General features: G+C 37.1%; 2 protein-coding genes across 2 annotated transcripts; both read left to right on the top strand.

The window, feature by feature from the left end:
- Positions 1 to 3,066: 3,066 nt before the first annotated feature.
- Positions 3,067 to 5,783, top strand: LOC147817594 (putative C-type lectin domain family 20 member A). Its single transcript, XM_087170217.1, has 5 exons — positions 3,067 to 3,103; positions 3,420 to 3,824; positions 4,393 to 4,731; positions 4,838 to 4,929; positions 5,676 to 5,783. Exons 1-5 carry the CDS (start codon positions 3,067 to 3,069, stop codon positions 5,781 to 5,783), a joined length of 981 nt encoding a protein of 326 aa, XP_087026343.1.
- Positions 5,784 to 10,300: 4,517 nt separating this feature from the next.
- On the top strand, positions 10,301 to 13,126 carry LOC111644535 (macrophage mannose receptor 1-like). Its single transcript, XM_087170206.1, has 4 exons — positions 10,301 to 10,709; positions 11,430 to 11,768; positions 11,873 to 11,964; positions 12,466 to 13,126. The coding sequence occupies exons 1-4, from the start codon at positions 10,310 to 10,312 to the stop codon at positions 12,592 to 12,594; spliced, it is 960 nt and encodes a 319-aa protein (XP_087026332.1). The 5' UTR covers positions 10,301 to 10,309; the 3' UTR covers positions 12,595 to 13,126.
- Positions 13,127 to 18,809: the final 5,683 nt, after the last annotated feature.

The following is an 18,809-nucleotide window of genomic DNA, read 5'->3' as shown; positions in this document are numbered from 1 at the left end:
TCCTAATTATGTACAATGAATTCACTTAGGCACAAGTGGACTCCGATCAAGTTGTAGAAGCATCTCAAGGACCATTGATAGAAGTAGGATGCACCAGAGCTCAATTGCACAGGAGGGTCTCCATATTGAAAATAAGTTTACATTTTTGGAGAAGCTGACCTTTCCTATTTCTCCGGTACAGCGTGACTTGGTTGGCTGTCCTCCCACCTCATCCGTTGCACCCTAAAAGCCCCCCAGCAAATGAATCCTGGACAAAAACAGCATGATGCAGCCACCACCGTGGTTGACTGTAGGGATGGTATTAATGAGGTGATGCTCAGTGCCTAGTTTCCTCCATACACGCCGTTGGGAATTGTGGCCACATAGATCAATCTTCATTTCACCAGACCACAGGATTTTGATTCTCATGGTCTGAGAGGTGTGTGCCTTTCCTAATTATGTCCAATGAATTCAATTAGGCACAGGTGGATTCCAATCAAGTTGTAGAAGCATCTCAAGGACCATTGATAGAAGTAGGATGCACCAGAGCTCAATTGCAAGTGTCAAAACAAAGAGTCTGAATACTTATGTAAACGGAATATTTCAGTATTTCAGTCTTATTTTTAATAAATTAACAAAATACTCCAAACACCTGTTTTCGCTTTGTCATTGTGGAGTATTGTGTGTAGATTGATGAGAAAAATCAAATGAAAATGAATTGAATCCATTTTTAGATGAGTCTGAAACTTAACAAAATGTGGAAAACTTGAAAGAGTCTGAAAAATTTCCGTATGCACTGTAGTTTATTGAATGAGGCAGTATCCAGACACTCTGCCGACACTTGTCTGGCCAAGGGCAGCACCCACCCTGGTGCTGTGTCCACTGTTTCGGACACCATTACCCCATGGTCCACAACGCTGCCGCCGTCAACACTGATAGTCGGGGATTCCGTCGTCAGGGATGTGAAGTCAAAGCTGGCTGTATCCTTTTGCTTCCTGGGTGCTATAAACACTAACTTAATGTGTATCTTACCTAGCAGTTTTATACACTAGATTTAGCCTGCTTACCAACCATTTTACACTGTCCACCTTCCATACCTGGTTCTAAAGCTGTCAATGTTCAACATCCCATTCAGACCATTTTAACAGCCGGGACCCCCGGCCTACACATGGTCAACAGGGGAGGTAGCCGGAATAACATCATAACATTAAAATACATCTCTCTTGCTGAACCCCACAACGCCCTCTGTTTAAGATGTCTCTTTTGGGCTCTGGCCCAAGTTAACCCCTGCCCTAGCAGCACACCTCTAGCTTGGTCAAAGCTATTGTACTTTGTAATTCATGATGAAACCATGCATCACCTTTGTCTGATCCCTTATTTGCACATGAAAATGAGCTTGTCACAAAACAAAAGCATCTGACTTCTACCTGTGAATGTTTGAGTGTCATGGATGTTTAGTTTAAAATAATACTAACAAGACCACTAACTAAAAAGTGAAAAAAAAAACATCTTCACATTATTCAACTGTCAAAATATCATAGTTTGGTTGGTTGTCATCATGTAGCAACCAAACTGACCTCTGTCATAATCCTCATTTCTTTATTTAAATATGAGCCTGACAAAATATAGCAGCACAGGGGTGGCTGTGTCTCATTGTCTCTGCAGATATTTACCTGCAGCAACTAACCTTAAGGGTATTAGTTATTTGGAATATCACTTTGCTTTGACAATAAAGTAGGAATTCTGGACAATATAAAGACTGCTTTTAAGCTAGGTGTTTGATCCCTTTCAATAAAAAATAATGTTGTGATTGCTGACATTTTTGCCTTTTTGGTGGTTTATGATGCCGGTAAATCTGAATTAATTATACTTTTGTAATCATGTTTTTTTGTAAAATCCCAAAAATGAACAGTGGAATTGTGGTGAATCTATCTGAGCTAACAATCTGATTTGGCGATAGTCATTTTATTGCCATGTTGTAATTTTGACTATAGTCATGGAATGGTGCCAGCTTTGGTTTTGGCTGTTATGATTATTAAGGCTGTGAAATATTCGTTTTAAGGGGTGTAACACCAATTATATGCAAGTTCTGCTTAAGTGCATTGAATAGACATGGCCGAGTTGACTTGGAAATGTGGTGAAGCTATTTCTGAAAACTACTGTATATTGGTAACACAGCTTTCATATCTGGTGCTGTTGTAAAAGGTGACAATAGCCACACCTACATTAATAGCACTTGCCATAGCCACAAGAATATCAACAACAACCAAATGTACCAGCATCAAACCCACAGCCAAGGAAAGCCTGCAACAGAAACACAGCCAGTGGGTTTGCTATTGGAACTCGCCATTCCTCTGGAAATATGGATCAAAAGGAATTCAAATTGCATTCATAAAAATACGTATGGAGAATTGCCACAGTGATCTGCCAAGGTTTCTGTAGACCCAAAGTTATAAAACTATGACAAAACTTGATGACTAAAATTTTTGGTTATATATGGGGTTAACTTTCCTCATGTGAATATTTAAATATAGGTAGCACAGCACTGGATACTTCTCAGAAACGGGAGCAGACATATCCTTGCAGAGATTCGAGATTTGGTTCATTTCAAACACTGGATTTTTTACATGTGAGTATTTCTTATTAAATTTACTTTTTTTGTTTTGTTTTTACTTTCAGTAACATTTACCATTAGTTAAAATATTAACCAACTTTATCACTTCAAAAGGTATGTTATTTTAGTTTTAAGTTGTGGAATTTAATCTTTTGAAAAAAACCCAAAGTTTCCCAGTGTGACTCACCACTCAATATTTTTTTTAAATGCCTTTGAAACACAACAGAAATAAATTTGCATTTTTTACTTACAATTTCTATCGACTCAAAACTACCACAACTATTTTATAAATATTGGACCGAGTTGAAAACCAGAGTCAAGCTTGTTCAGAATGTAGCATGTTTATACATATGTTATTGTGTAAGGTGGATTTTTGCTTTAATGTCTGCTATCCTGGTAAATACTTGATATAATTTTTAAAAGGACTTTTTAATTATACTTTTTTTTCTTTTTACTTTTCAGTGAAATCAGAAATGGACTGTACACAGCTTTTGATTTTTGTCTTCTTAGGTAAGAGTTCTGATTGCTTTAACTTCATGTTGATGGTTTTTGTTTAGGGTTATATTCATACAGCTGAGGAATGCAGGCCTGTAAGAGAAATTTGTTAAATTATTAAGTTATAACCAGTTCTCATTTTGAAATTGTCTTCAGTTTGGAAAAAAACATTGTTCTTCACTGTGAATAAATAAAAAGTAAACAGACATTTAATGATATATATTCTATTGTAAAACTACATAAAAATCCTTTAAACAATATTCAGATCAACCATTCCAAACATGATTTTTACAGTTTACAACTAAATATGTCCTCTACCATCAACCCTCAGGATTTGGCCTCACTACCTGCTCTGACACCCACTTTTATGAGTACCACCATTTCAACCTGTCACTGACCTGGACCGAAGCTCAACGTTACTGCAGAGAGAAATACACTGATCTGGTGACCATTGAGAGCACTGATGACTTAAGCAGGTTAAACAGGCCAAGTCCCAGCACCGAGTGGTCATGGATTGGACTAAATGATGACCCAAAATCCTGGAAGGGAGTTATGGGCAATGATGCAAACTCCTGGAGATGGTCAGCAACTGGTGAAACGTCAGAAACTGATTACCAGAACTGGTACTCTGGTCAGCCAAATGATATTGGAAATCAGGCATGTTTGTATATATACATAGATGGAAAGTGGCTGGATGACCCCTGTCAAAGTAAACTATCCTTTGTTTGCTTCAACGGTGAGAAAATGTTGTGTTTACTGATTTAAAGAAAACCAGGCTGGAAAGCAGCGTATAACTGCCCTCGGTGGCTGAGTCTGTTTTGGTGTGGTCAGAAGTATGTTGTATTGCACATGAAATAACCCCCCTCATTGTCACTGTAGCAAGGAGAGAAGTTAAACAACTGGACAAAACAATATTTACAGATTCTGTTCCGTTGGTTTTTAACTTATTTGTTCATTCCCCAGGACTAAGTGGGCATTATGGTTTCCATCGGGATTTAAAAACTGCAAGGAATTCAAATGACTAATGAGTCTTCGCAGTAGTAAAATACTAAGTGGTGAAGAGCTACTCAGGTCCTTTACTTAAGTAAAACTAGCAAAAAATTACTACAATAAAATTATTCCATCACAGCTAAAAGTCCTAGTTTCAAAACTTTACTCAACTAAAGGTACTGTCTGTAGTAATGTTTTTAAATGTCTTATAAGTTGATCATATGTTTAGTATGTAAAATCTTAATCTGTAAAATAACACTTCAAGCTAATGCTGCTGCGCTTCTCACACTAGCTTTACTTTTCCTCTATTGTAGATACAAATCCTCCAGGCAAAAGAACATATACTGCAATTAACAATCCACTGACATGGAAGGATGCCCAGACTTACTGCAGAACATACCACACAGACCTGGCTATGATCGAGAATGCTCAGGAAAGCACAAATGTGACGTCAGTGATGTCAGAACATTATTCGTGGATTGGCTTGTACAGAGAACCATGGAAGTGGTCTGACAACAGCAGAAGCTCCTTCAGAAACTGGCAAAGCGGAGAGCCAAATAACTATGGGGGCGTGAACTGTGTGGCTGAGACTTCAGGCCATTTTTGGATTGATATGAACTGTGACACTAAATTATTCTTCTGGTGCTATAAAGGTGAAACAATATATATACATCTCATAAATGCTTTTCTTCTATTTTCTCTCCATGCAATAATATTTCCCTCCTTGGTTTGTGGATATATGTTTGTCGGACTGATCAGACCTGAGAGTGAAGAAGACCATGGTGAGGATAAAGATTCAGTCCGTTGCTGACCTTTCAGATCCAGCTATTCATGCCCAGATTCCCCAGCAGGTAAAACTCCACCCTGTCCCTACACAACTAAATCTCAAACATTAGAACTTCTGTCCTTCAATCTGATCAGTTCCATGGATCAGATCTCACAATCCCTCTGAGGTTCAGACCTTAGACATCAGACCTGAGGATCAGACCTCAGGCCCAAGAGCTGAAACATCAGATCTCAAGGATCAGAGCTCAGGCATCAGGCCTCAGTATCAGACCTGAGGCATATAAACTTACAACCAGATCTCAAGAATCAGACCTCAGAAAACTTAACACCTAGGGCCTCAAAGAGGATCTCTGGTATCATGTCATGGACAGACCCTCAAGAGTCAGACAGAAGTGCTCAGAATGTACCCTCAGGTATCAGATCACAGACATCAGACCTCAATGATCCTGACCTCAATGGTAAGATCTCAGTATAAGATTTCAGGGATCAGACCTCAAGCAGCAGATGTCAGACCTGAGGATCAGGTCTCTGAATCCAACCAAATCTCACATCAGACTTTAAGAAGCAGATTTCAGTAACAGATGTCAAGGATCAAATGGCCTCAGACAAAAAATTTACATACTGACACAAAGGACAACAATCAAGACAGCTCTGACGGTTGACTTGATAACTCCATACAAATACAATAACAGCCCTCAAGTAAAGCTTCCCTCCATTAGCAAATATAACACATGACATTAATGATGTTTATTGTGTGCAATAAGTCAAATGCTACAATAATACTTTAAGTATCTTCTTTGTTCCCTCTCAGCTAGGTGAAAGGATCAAGACTCTACGGAGCGACGTTACCCTGAGGTGGGTGACTCAACCCAAAAAATATAAGGAAGAGAGTGATGAAGCCAATGGAAAACGTAACTGATCGTGTTTTTCTACAAACGACAAAAGGCACGATGCAGGAAATCAAATGTAATGTAGTTAGATGACTTTGTTAACCAAATCTAGTAGATCAAATACTCAATCATTAGACTCACTGTAAAACAAAGCCTATTGTAATCTTAATCTTCTTGCAAAGAATTATATGCACTGACACATTTTAAAAGTAACTAACCACCAGCCTGAAAACCAGTGTCCTCTCTGGTGGAAAGTTTCATGTCAGCATCATGATGAGTGTGGCCAGAAACATGTTCTGCTGCACCTGTATCTACACACAACAATGATGTCACAGGGTACCTGAATACACTTATATGGAACCTGTCACTCACCACGTGAGAAGTTAAACCACTGGAGTTTCAGCAAAGACAAGATTTTCATTGGGTGTGACTTTTTAACTATGCATTTTCTCTGTTTTACATGCAAGCACTCTGTTAGAAATGTTTCAGAGATTACAGTAGAATGAGTGAATAAATATATGCCAGTGATACTGAATGATGATTTAATCACAGATTCTCTTTTCATCCATTGTGAGTGATCATGGTAGGCTCAATAAAACACTCAAATGTTTAATGGGTAATGTAACCTCTAACTTGTCCTCCTTGCACAAATTCAGGACACATTGATTATTCTTTGATGTTATATTATTATTTCATTTTTGTGTATTGCTTGCCTGTTATTTATTCATAGTTTTGATCTTGGTATAGGGTCAATAAAACACTCAAAGGTGTCTTGAAATATAAAAGATGGAAACCTCTAACTCATCTGTTGTTTGTTTTTTTAATAAATTCAGGACACTTTCTATTGTGTATTATTGATTACTCTTTGGTGTTTTTGTTTTTTGCTTGCTTATACATTTTTTTTCTGTCACACTTGGTGTATAGTGTAACAAATGGACATATTTTAACTGTAATTCATGGCTTCCTCTTGTTGTCTGCTTAATAAAGTCCGTGTGTAGCATACAATTTGCTAATCATCTCTTTTTCTGGCATATACTGTATGTAATTTAATTTCTCCCTAAATCCATCTTCAGGCTTTTAAACTCAATTTCTAAACTTTGCTGGTAAACTATAAACCATGAAGGAACAGCACAAAACCTCAGAATAGGGAGGTATAGCACTTCCCCTCCAACTCAGTGTGTGATTCAGCTACTAAAGTCAAAAATATGGACCAGACTGAAACATACCTCCTCATGATAGTAGCAGTGGTTCTGTCTTAAATGTAGGGCCTGTCTTGTCTCATGAATTTGAGCTGCCTGTATTGTGCTGAAAGTTGTTGCTCTTCACTTTCACCTTTCACCTTCCTGGCTGAAGAAATACTAGGATTATTCTTCTGAACTGACAGTACAAATAACAAATGTGCAGCATGGAGGAAAAATAACTAAAAATCACTTCTATCAAAAATATTTACCATTACTTACAATGCCACACTCCAGTGACCCAAAGTGCAGAATCCAGCCTCAGTGTCGAAACCCTTTCTTTGCTCATTGTCTTGACTGTAGTTGGGAAGCACATACGCGGGAATTTGCGTTTGAGGAATTGTATCTGTAATTGTAGTCGTAGCAAAAAGAGCAGCAAGTGAACAAACATCTCACTCTACGTTCACTGCTATACTGCTAACTGCTAACTGCCATCTGCTAACTGCTAACTGCTATCTGCTAACTGCTATCTGCTAACTGCTAAATGCTAACTGCTAAGTAACCAGCTAACTCTCTGAGCCGGTCGCGGGCATAAGCACTCGCTCTCTCTCTCCCTTGCCCGCTACGCACACCACCTACGTACTGAGCTATTCCGGAAAGGAGCCGCACTACTTGTGTAACAGTATTCTGTCTCAAACTTGTCAAATTTACTACAAAGCTCGCAAAGAGTTGTTGAATCAGCGTAGTCTGCTAGTTAACTTGCTACTGCTGCCTAGTAACGGTTAATGGTTTCCCCACACTTCTGCGCATGCGTCTAATGCGTGAAATATCGTAAATGGTCTCGGACGGTTGAAGCTGAGTCAAAGACACCTTAACAAGGACACTTTGGTAGTCACCTGTCCAGGATCCCAGGATTAGTGGATATCTATTTTTAGCTTTAATTGGGCAAGCACTGCTATATTCACACACACATACACACACACACACACACATATAGAAATATATACTGTAGCCTATATATATATATATATATATTTTTTTTTTTTTTTTTTTTTTTTTTTTTTTAAATATTTGTATTTATATTTATATACATTTATGTTTGAATGTATGTTTTTTATGTATAAATATTGTATTATTGACTGCTGGAAACACTTTGTTTTACCTTTTTGAATTCTGAATTGAATTCGAAAAACAAGTTTCAATGTCTTTCTTCTTGAGACAGTTCTTCAGACAGGTCAGATAAACAAGACACTAGAGACAAGACACTAACCCAGTGCATCATCAATGCTTTAATGTTCAGCATTAAAGTACCCCTCCACTAAAAAATGTGTTTCGCTTATTGGCACTTGACTTGGATATTTGAGCATCACTGTTCAGAATAATGTTTGGACAGAGTCTGACACAATAAAAATCATTTTTTTTAAAAATGGTAAAAAGCAAACTCTTACCATTATATTACAGTACAATGCAATATGATATTGTACAATATGTTACTATGAAAATTATAAATATTCCAAACATTCCTGTGATTTTACAGCCTAAATGTAGTAGAAATATAATTTTTCATTATTAAATAATATTTGAAATTTAAAAAGCAAGAAAATGCTGGAAAAATACTTTTGATTTTTGCAAATTGAATAGTTACTATCTTTTACTTACAAAAAACTTATTTATACAATAATTAATTCTATCTACAGCATCCTGTATATCTTAAAGAGAGAGCACAATCACTTTTTCAGCATCAACAGTAGTTTTCAGGCAAGTTCCAACCTTCTGTAGTGCTGTTTCTGTGCTAAGGCTGGTCCAACAACCACAACTTTTCTAACATAATCATGTAGTTAGTTAAAAACAATCTTTTCTAAACGTTAGTCAGGAAAAAGGAAGATTGGAAAGAGGTCTGCAATTACCATATGTTCCAGCATCAATCCCACAGCCACAGAGAGCCTGCATCAGCAAAGGGCACACCCATTCATACTGTCACACACACTGGTCACTTTGCTGCTGGAGCTCAGCCTTCCTATGGAAATATGGATCAAAATAATTCAAACTGCATTCATAAAGAATATGTATATATAATAAAATTGCCACAGTGATCTGGCAAGATTTCTGAGGACCCCAGATTATAACTGTGACAAACTGTGACAGATTAACTTTGACAAAACGTATCACTTTTTCATAACAAAAATTAAGGGGTTAAGTTTTCTCATTTGGATATTTAAATATGACTATGTCAAAATGCACAACAGCACTGGATACTTCCCAGAGGGGGCAGACATTTCCTCCTTCCAGCTTTGGAGTTTGTAAGTATAAGTATATATATATAAGTATAAGTAAGTATATTTCATTAGAGGAACTTTTTTTGTTTTGTTTTGTTTTTACCTTCAGTACTGTTACAATAAATGTGCCATCAGTTAGAATATTAATCAACTTTATCAACTTCAAATGTATATTGTTAATACTGCTATTTTAGTTTTAATTTGTAGAATTTAACCTTTTCCAGTGTGAATCACCTACATACCTTTCACCCAGTAATTTTAATATTTTTTTAAATGCCTTTGAAACACACCAGAAATACATTTACATTTACTATTTACAATTTCTACCTACTAAAAAAACCTACTATAACCATTTTCAAAATATTGGACCAAGTCTAAAACCTTAGTCAAGCTTGTTCAAAATGTAGCAGGTATTGTATGTATGTTATTATTTAAAGTGGATATTCATTATTTTTGTTTCTTTTTACTTTTCAGTGAAATCAGAAATGGACAGTAAGGAGCTCTTGATTGTTGTCTTCTTCTTTGGTAAGAGTTCTGATTGCTTTAATTTCATGTTGATGGTTTTTGGTTTCCAGTTCATATCCACCATCATACAGCTGAGAGATGTATAAGAGAAATTCCATGAGTCATTTGAAGTCCTCTGACCATCCTTGTTCATAATTTTGTGTAGAAAATGTCAGAGTATTAAGTATAGCTGCAAGACATACAGAAACCCATTAACCAGCTCTCATTTGAAACTTCTCATTTTAAAATCTTTAGTTTTGAGAAACATTTTTCTTCACTAAAAATTACCCATATCTGTCTCATACATGGAATATATTGCTTTCAGAGATATGCAAAACTGTTTTTGGGAAACAATCAATATTTTCTTACTCAACTACTTGCCATTAAGTTAATTTGATGTTGATGATTATATAAATCTACAAGTGAACAAATTTACAGTGAATAATAAAAACAATAATTTAAAGATGGGAACTTTTCTTTTGTAAAACTAAATAAAAATCCTTTAGACAATATTTGGATCAACTGTTCCAAACATGATTTTTACAGTTTACAACTAAATATGTTCTCTATCATCAACCCTCAGGATTTGGCCTCACTATGACACCTCACTCTGACACCCACTTTTATGAGTACCACTATGTCAACCTGTCACTGACCTGGACCGAAGCTCAACGTTACTGCAGAGAGAAATACACTGATCTGGTGACCATTGAGAGCGCTGATGACTTAAGCAGGTTAAACAGGCCAAGTCCCAGCACCGAGTGGTCATGGATTGGACTAAATGATGACCCGAAATCCTGGAAGGGAGTTATGGGCAATGATGCAAACTCCTGGAGATGGTCAGCAACTGGTGAAACGTCAGAAACTGATTACCAGAACTGGTACCCCAATGAGCCAAATAATAGGAGAGGATGTCAGAAATGTGTGTTTGCATACAGAGATGGAAGATGGATGGATGAAATCTGTCACCGTAAATTATCCTTCGTTTGCTTCAACGGTAAGAACATTTTGTGTTTAATGATTTAAAGAAAACCAGGCTTTAAAGCAGCGTATAACTGTTTGTCTGTGGCTGAGTCTGTTTTGGTGTGGTCACGCGGACACACACATACACACACACACACACACACACACACACACACACACACACACACACACATACACACACACACACAGTCTTGTTCCACCATCCCTGTGGAAAGACTCGTTGACATAAAATATTCCCTAGCCCCTTAGTCATCACAAATAAATTCTCAATTTAATCTTACCCTAATTCCAACCCTACCTCCTAACCCTAAAACCAAGTCTTAATCCTCAAACAGTAATCTCTACCTGTAGGTCCCTCAATTGTTGCTGCAATGGGGATATGAGTCCTGCAGCAGTTACCGAGCATTATGATTTCCATCGGGAATTAAAAACTGCAAGAAGTACAAATGACTACTTAGACTTCACAGTAGTCAAATACTAAGTGGTGAAGAGCTACTCAGGTCTTTTACTTAAGTAAAAGAAGCAAAAAATTACTACAATAAAATTATTCCATCTCAGCTAAAAGTCCTAGTTTCAAAACTTTACACAACTAAAGGTACTGTCTGTAGTAATGTTTTTAAATGTCTTATAAGTTGATCATATGTTTAGTATGTAAAATCTTAATCTGTAAAATAACACTTCAAGCTAATGCTGCTGCACTTCTCACACTAGCTTTACTTTTCCTCTATTGTAGATACAAATCCTCCAGGCAAAAGAACATATACTGCAATTAACAATCCACTGACATGGAAGGATGCCCAGACTTACTGCAGAACATACCACACAGACCTGGCTATGATCGAGAATGCTCAGGAAAGCACAGAGGTGACCTCAGTGATGTCAACACAATATGTGTGGATTGGCTTGTACAGAGAACCATGGAAGTGGTCCGACAACAGCAGAAGCTCCTTCACAAACTGGCAAACAGGACAGCCAAATAACTATGGGGGCCAGAACTGTGTGGTTGAGAATCTAGACCATGTTTGGGCTGATCTGAACTGTGACACTAAATTATTCTTCTGGTGCTATAAAGGTGAAACACTATATATATCTCATAAATGCTTTTCTTCTTTTTTCTCACAATGCAATAATATTTCCCTCCTTGGTTTGTGGATATATGTTTGTCGGACTGATCAGACCTGAGAGTGAAGAAGACCATGGTGAAGATAAAGATTCAGTCCGTTGCTGACCTTTCAGATCCAGCTACGAATACCCAGATTCTCCAGCAGGTAAAAATGATCTCCTGTCCCTACACGACTAAATCTCAGGCATTCAGAACTTCAGTCTGCCCATCCGGTCAGTTTCCAGGATCAGATCTCAGGATCCGTCTGAGGATCAGACCTTGGACATCAGACCTCAGGCTTCAAGGATGATCCCTGGCATCATATGTCATGGCCAGAACTCAAGAATCAGATTTCAGCAACAGACGTCAAGAATCAAATGGCCTCAGACAAAAAATGAACTATATTGACACAAAGAACAACAATCAAACAATCAAAACAGCTCTGACTGTCGACTCTGATAACTCCCTTCAAGGAGAGTAACAGCCCTCAAGTAAAACTGCTTTCAATTGGCAAATATAACACATGACATTAATAATGTTTATTGTGTGAAATATGTCAAATGCTACAATAATACTTAAAGTATTTTCTGTTTTATGAAGCTAGATTTCCAAAATGCTTGTATCATTCAGATAATGATCTTCTAATGTCACCTTTATTCCCTCTCAGCTAGGTGAAAGGTTCAAGACTTTACGGAGTGACGTTAAACTGAGGTGGGTGACTGAACCTGAAAAACAAGAGGAAGAGACTGATGAAGCCAGCACACAAACATTGCCACCTGGCTTTAAATTGTTTTAAACCAGTTGTAATTTTCACATTGAATTGTCAAGTTAATTGTAACACACTGATGGACAAGAATTTTTATTTGACAAAGTACCTGAATTTATCTATATTTATATACTGTATATTGTTTTTGCATTATTGACTGCTGGAAACTTTTCTTTTACAGTTTGGATAACTAGTATAAATAAATTCTCACAAAAGGCAGTTAAAAAGTCCATCGAAATGGTAGTTTATATTATTTTAGAAAATATAATTCATGACAGTACGTTACCAAATTAGATGTTTGAAGTTTAGAAATGATGTATATAAATACTGAATTCAAAATACAACTTTACAAGTTTCAATGTCTTTCCTCTTAAGACAGTTCTTCAGACATTCAAATGTTAATAAGAGTTTTTTTTCCCCCTGTTTGGTGTTTGTTGTTCCTGTTGTATTCCTGTTGAGAATCTTTATTACCAATATTTTGAAAATAATAATTTTATCAAAAATGTATCAATACTTTCTTGTTGGTCAATACATCATCATTGTTCTTTGGCTTTATATTGCATTCATGAAATGTCCTAATATTATTACATCTTCTTACAAGGATTGCATGATACAATTTAAATTTAAATGTAATTAAATGTTAAAACACATAAAATTATTAATTAAATTATATTATTAATCATCTTCAGTGTTGTTTACTTTGCTGATTATTCGGTAACATGAGGTATTTTGTTCAAAAGTTGCGTAATTTAGTGAAGCCATATTTTTCCAACATGCTTCTTCTTCAGAACAGTAAAGCTTTAGAATAAAACAAAGGGAAAATCTGTTGTTTAATTATTGTTTAAAGTTGGCTGAATCAGTTTAAAGATATAGCAAGCAACTATTTTGACAATTTTTGACCAGGTCTAACCCCTGGCTCTTCTTTCCCATGTTATTACAGAAGCTACTGAAAACAGGAAGGCACACTTCTTTGTCTATTTTCATTAAGTTGTTGGACCTATCAACTCAACTTTATTTATAGAGCACTTTAAATACAGCCAAAGCTGATACAAAGTGCTGTACATAAAAACATAAAAACATAAAAACATAAAAACAATGATAAAATAGCAAATAAAAAACAATAAAAGCAATAAAGCAAATGCCGTCTCATTCTGGATCAAAAGCCAAGGAATAAAAGTAGGTTTTTAGACGGGTTTTAAAAATGGACAGTGAGGGAGCTTGTCTAATGTGGAGAGGTAAGTCGTTCCACAAAGTGGGTGCAGCAACAGAAACTGTCAGATTAGTTTTTAGAGTCTTGTTTGAATAGGAAGTCTTGTTTTGAACGTAGGAAATTAAAAACGAATCTTATGAGATTCGAAATCATGCCATTGTGGGAAATACAAGTGTGAGGCAAGCCACTAACCCAGTGCACCATCAATGCTTTAATGTTGAGCATTAAGCTTTGCAGATACAAGTCATACAGAATACAGCCTGCCATCTCTCATCAAGGAGGGAGGCAGCTAGATCAACTTGTGATCACTACATGCATGATAATTTGGGCGTCTCCGTTGTTTCCAAACCAAATAAGCATCCATTTAACACTGATTAGTTTTTTAGATAAATTATATTTATTTGTTATGGGTTGTTATCAAAGTTGGCTGCTTCGCCGTCACAATCTTGGCAGGGCCTGACTCCACCTAGCTCCTGGCTGGCTACTGGGCAAAAAGGTGGGGCATGTGTGGAGCTAAGACTTTGTCGACCTTCGAGCATAGTCTGTAATGGTATGCAAATACAACGTAGCATACCTTTGCAGTGGTGCAGCATCGGAACAGACCTAAGAGCTTCCTTGCCTTTGCCCTCAGGTCTGAGAGTCCCTGAGTCTGGTCGAGAGCTCTTTTGGACCATCAAGTTCAGGGCATGTGTAATGCAAATTGAGTGCCTCAGTGACGATAGGGACATATATCAGTCAAATCACTTCCCTTGGTTACTTTCCGGCCGCCAAAGCCTCGCAGTGAGCTGTGTCTTATATAGGTAAATTAGACATTTGAATGAAATTCAAATTATCTTACACATCCTTTGTGCAAAACCTTACCCTTCAGGAACAAAACATTTATTAGTTTTGCATTTTGACCTCAGTCTGAAGGGACATTGATTCGGGAAGACATTTAAACTCACACCTCAAAATTTGCATTGCTCAAACTTGAGAAATATTATCAGCTTTTTAGCAACAATTTGTTTTCTATTTCACGCCCATGAATTATAACACAATAAAACATTAGCCATGCAGAGCGACAGGTCATCCTCTGCCAGCCAGGGATGTTTAGCTGTGAATTATCCTGACATTAGTCAAACCTGAGAGCAGCATTTACAGTTAATAGGCTCATTGGTTACTGGAACAATAGTTAAAGCAGGTTACTTTAAAATGATTTGCTTCCATTGCAAGTAACATTCAAGATAGATTTTGTTTTTACTTTAGCAAACTAAATATGATCAAGCAGAGACTATTTTGTAAGTGTATTGAAATATAGATGTTTTCAACCTTATGTGTGGATTTATATATCTACAGTAAGCATATATTACTTAACACCAGTGTGAGTGTGAATAACTTTACCTATCAGAAGATGACCTCTGTATGTGAGTTAAAAATTGCTAATAAAAAAATGTATGAGTTTGGATAGTGTCATTGTAATATGTAAATGTTGTAAAGTAAGCAGACATGAATGTCAGACTCTACAGGTCAGGGTTTGGACAGCAGTGAATATAGCTGCCATGGGCCCCAGATGTTGTTCCAAAGTAAAAACAATCATGGCAACCATTTATCAATAATCAAGACTGGCGTTTTTTTTCCAGGTGTTTGATAGGCCAGGTTCAACCCTTTAGAAATTTAAACACAACTTCAAAGAGGAGTTTGACAGGGAGCCATTTTAAACTTGTTCAGTTCCTGTAACCCTGTTCCGCCTTGTGTGACAGTGAAAATAAAGAGATATATTGCACTAATAAATAACTTTTCAGTGGTAACAGGCTCCAACTGAAGGTTTACAACTGGTTGTAAAGAAGCAAAAGGAAGGCTGACGATCGTTTGGTCATTTTGTTCCCTTGTACCATTTGGTGCAACGCCATAGTTGGCAAAAATGCTGCAGACACTCATATAAATGCACAAAATGAGGAGCACATGAAAAGGATTTTACAGCTTTAACTAGGTCAAGATGTGGTTTCTGTCTGGGTGTTTGTGTGATTTTATACATTAAGGGGAGACTTTTTCAGACCAAATCATGACAAAAACCTAAATACAGAGGAAACAAACTGAGAACGTCCACAACAATTATATTAAGTTAGAATAAATAACAACGCCACAAACTACAACCTCCAAAATGATCACACAGTTGAAAACTCCTTTCTATATCAGTTTCTATATCAGTTTGAAATTGGGAAGAAAATACACATTTAAACTGCATTGACCTGTGAGAATTAAGCAGTTACTGTCTGTTTCACGCTATATTAGTTTCAACTTGACTTTTTAAAAAAAACAAAAAAAAAAAACAGCTTGAATGCTATTTAGCAAATGTTAGCATGCTAACACACGAAACAAAGACAGTGGACACGTTAAACATTACACCTGCTTAACATCAACATGTTAGTATTGTCATTGTGAGCAGCCTGATGTTAGCATTTACTCTAAAACAAATATAGCCTCACAGAGCTGCTAACATGGCTGTAGACAAATCACTGATGAATGGCTGAATAGATGCACTCTTACCACAGACTATAAACACATGACTGAAAGAATACTGGAGAGAGCGATCAAGATGGAGAGCAAGAAAAAAATGTGAGCAATGCTAAATGGGACAGAGGAAAGAGGAGGAGGATGAGGAGCCACGGGAGGATGGATGAAGGAGGAGAAAGGGGGACAGGGGGAAGACTGAGCTGGGAGGGAGGTCCAGCAGCAGCAGCAGGCTGCAGGAATGTTTCACATGCCTGTCCTCTGGATGACCTCGCCTCCCTGGAGTGTGGGAGATACTGGGAGTAATTAGCCTCCTTTAACATTGGAGCAGTGCTGCCTCTACGCCTCAATGGGGTTAGCAGTGGCATTGAGAGAGATCAAGTGTATTTTTTTTATTTTCTAACAAAATAGAACAAAACCTTCTTCTTTGGCACCACCTGCCTGCTGCACTCCCTCTCTCTTCAGTGGTTCATTTTCAGATGATGCATTAAATTCCTTTTCTATATATTTCTTCTTTGTTTTTGTTATTAGGGCAGGGAACTTGTTTTCAGTCATTTCCAGCTGATGAATGTTGTAAATTAGTTCCATTATTTTGAAGTGGAACAGATTTCCTTCCCCCCACCCACCAACCCATCTTGCAGCTGACCTACTTTGTCTTCCGGTAGATTTAATTATGGCTCCTCCTAACTGCAAATATTTCTCACTTAAAGTCAAGGATCAAGAATTGAAGTGGACGTGAATGAAGAAAAACAGAGACTAAAAAGTATTGATTTTGTAAAAGGCCACATGGCTCCGATCATGAAATGCCAATACTGGAACATCAGTGTTATCTGCTTTGCTCTGATGTCCTTTATTTAAAACAAATGAGTTTCCCTTTATGGCAAATCCGGACCTAAAAACCTGAATGTTTTCCAGCATACTGATAGTAATGCACTTGTGTGATTTTAATTAAGAATTAAGTATGTATTTTAATGAATTTGTTTTTCATTATCAGATCAGTTGAGAAGAGACAAGACTTTTTCTGGCCAAATTAAAACACACGACACAAAAAAACAGCTGTATATTATTGAAAACCAAGCATTAACATTCAAATAATACTCAACTCAGCATTTAACCCAACAAGAGTGAGCATTTAACTTTAAAAATCCTGCATCAAAATCTGAAGCCAGAGTCAGGTGTGTCACTGACAGTTCAATCAGGCGACTCATAAATTAGTTATACAACAGCACTGCTCTAAAATCAGCTGGCAAAACCATGAAATGCAACATTTGGACAAAAAATGTCTTATAAATAAATAAATACCTTGCTGAAATAAACATAAATATGGATCATGGGTAATGGATAGTTTGGATGAACTGGTTGGTCTTAAATGTTTAAAACAGGTTTTCTTTTTTTAACTGTATTTGATATCATGCATTAAAGGCTTATGATTCCACATTGAACCTTAGAGACATTATGTCATTAAGTAAAATCCTGTAACCTACTAAATCTCTGTGTAAATTGGGTTTCTCAAACCCATTAGAGGTTGATGATGGGATGATTTTACTATGGTAAGACATATTTATAGCATAGGATTTTTTAACCTGTAGAGGTACATGTTATCTTTTATCTTGATCTGAAAGCATAAGAAATTATCAATCATGTGTTAGCATGTTAGCATGTATCAACTGTCCTTGTTCACAATGATTATATTTTCCTAGCGATACTTCAGAGTGTTTTGTTTAAGCTACTTTTACTCAAAAGTTCCACTCATATGTTTGTGTGCTAAATACGGAGCTACAGCAATAAGGCGACTAGCTTAGCATAAAGACCAAAACTGCTGGGAAGCAGCTAACCTGGTACTGTCCAACATTCAACAATATGTCAAACAACAGCTCTGCATATGTGAAACAAAAAACCTATCTAAAACCTTTTCTGGATCCAGAGGAAGCAGCACACAGGCCCGGAAAAAAAAATGCCTCAAGTGATGTCACAGGAGTCAGTGTCGGCTAATGAAAACAAACAAGTTTAATGCTAGCATCTCGAAGCTACATTAGCCGCTGCTATCACAAGATCATTCACACCCGAATCTCCGACTAAGACTGCTTCCACATTTCTACGTTTTCATTTTAAAAAGAGGTTTTCAGACGGAAACAATCTCCGTCCAGACTACCACACCTGAAAACGCATAAAATACCTGCGCAATCGCGTACACTGGGCATGCGCGAGACAGTGTAAACAGGAAGCAGATTGTCTTGTTGCAGTTGATTAGTTGCAACAACAAAAAAATACTACGAACGAGGATCAGCAAAGACATAAAATGTAGAATTTAACTCCACACCAGCTGCTGGCAAAAACAACAAGGTCAGTAATGCATGTGATTCGTTTCCCGCGCTGTTTTTAACCACTTGCAGCGGAAGTAGATGAGACACAATCAAGAAGCGACTACGTTTTCGTTTCCACAGTCTCCATTTCCGCCCGTTCAGACTACAACAAAACCCCCGGAGTTATCAGAGTAAAACGGGCCCAGCAGCGTTTCACAACGGCTCCGAGTCGACTGGACTGG

This window comes from Seriola lalandi, unplaced genomic scaffold (genome assembly GCF_002814215.2).
Source record: "Seriola lalandi dorsalis isolate HSWRI2012SDOR001 ecotype SW California unplaced genomic scaffold, Sedor1 jcf7180002054934, whole genome shotgun sequence".
NCBI classification, from domain to species: Eukaryota; Metazoa; Chordata; class Actinopteri; order Carangiformes; family Carangidae; genus Seriola; species Seriola lalandi.
The sequence above is the reverse complement of the archived record's forward strand: the minus strand, read 5'-3'. Positions and strand labels throughout refer to the sequence as shown.

What these genes read in the sequence shown, in the direction of transcription:
- LOC147817594 (XM_087170217.1), top strand. Translation starts at nt 3,067, where the DNA reads ATGGACTGTACACAGCTTTTGATTTTTGTCTTCTTAG. An exon ending in ATCCTTTGTTTGCTTCAACG is followed by an intron (nt 3,825 to 4,392) that starts GTGAGAAAATGT and finishes CCTCTATTGTAG; the next exon opens with ATACAAATCCTCCAGGCAAA. An exon ending in ATTCTTCTGGTGCTATAAAG is followed by an intron (nt 4,732 to 4,837) that starts GTGAAACAATAT and finishes CGGACTGATCAG; the next exon opens with ACCTGAGAGTGAAGAAGACC.
- LOC111644535 (XM_087170206.1), top strand. Translation starts at nt 10,310, where the DNA reads ATGACACCTCACTCTGACACCCACTTTTATGAGTACCACTATGTCAAC. An exon ending in ATTCTTCTGGTGCTATAAAG is followed by an intron (nt 11,769 to 11,872) that starts GTGAAACACTAT and finishes CGGACTGATCAG; the next exon opens with ACCTGAGAGTGAAGAAGACC. An exon ending in ATACCCAGATTCTCCAGCAG is followed by an intron (nt 11,965 to 12,465) that starts GTAAAAATGATC and finishes ATTCCCTCTCAG; the next exon opens with CTAGGTGAAAGGTTCAAGAC.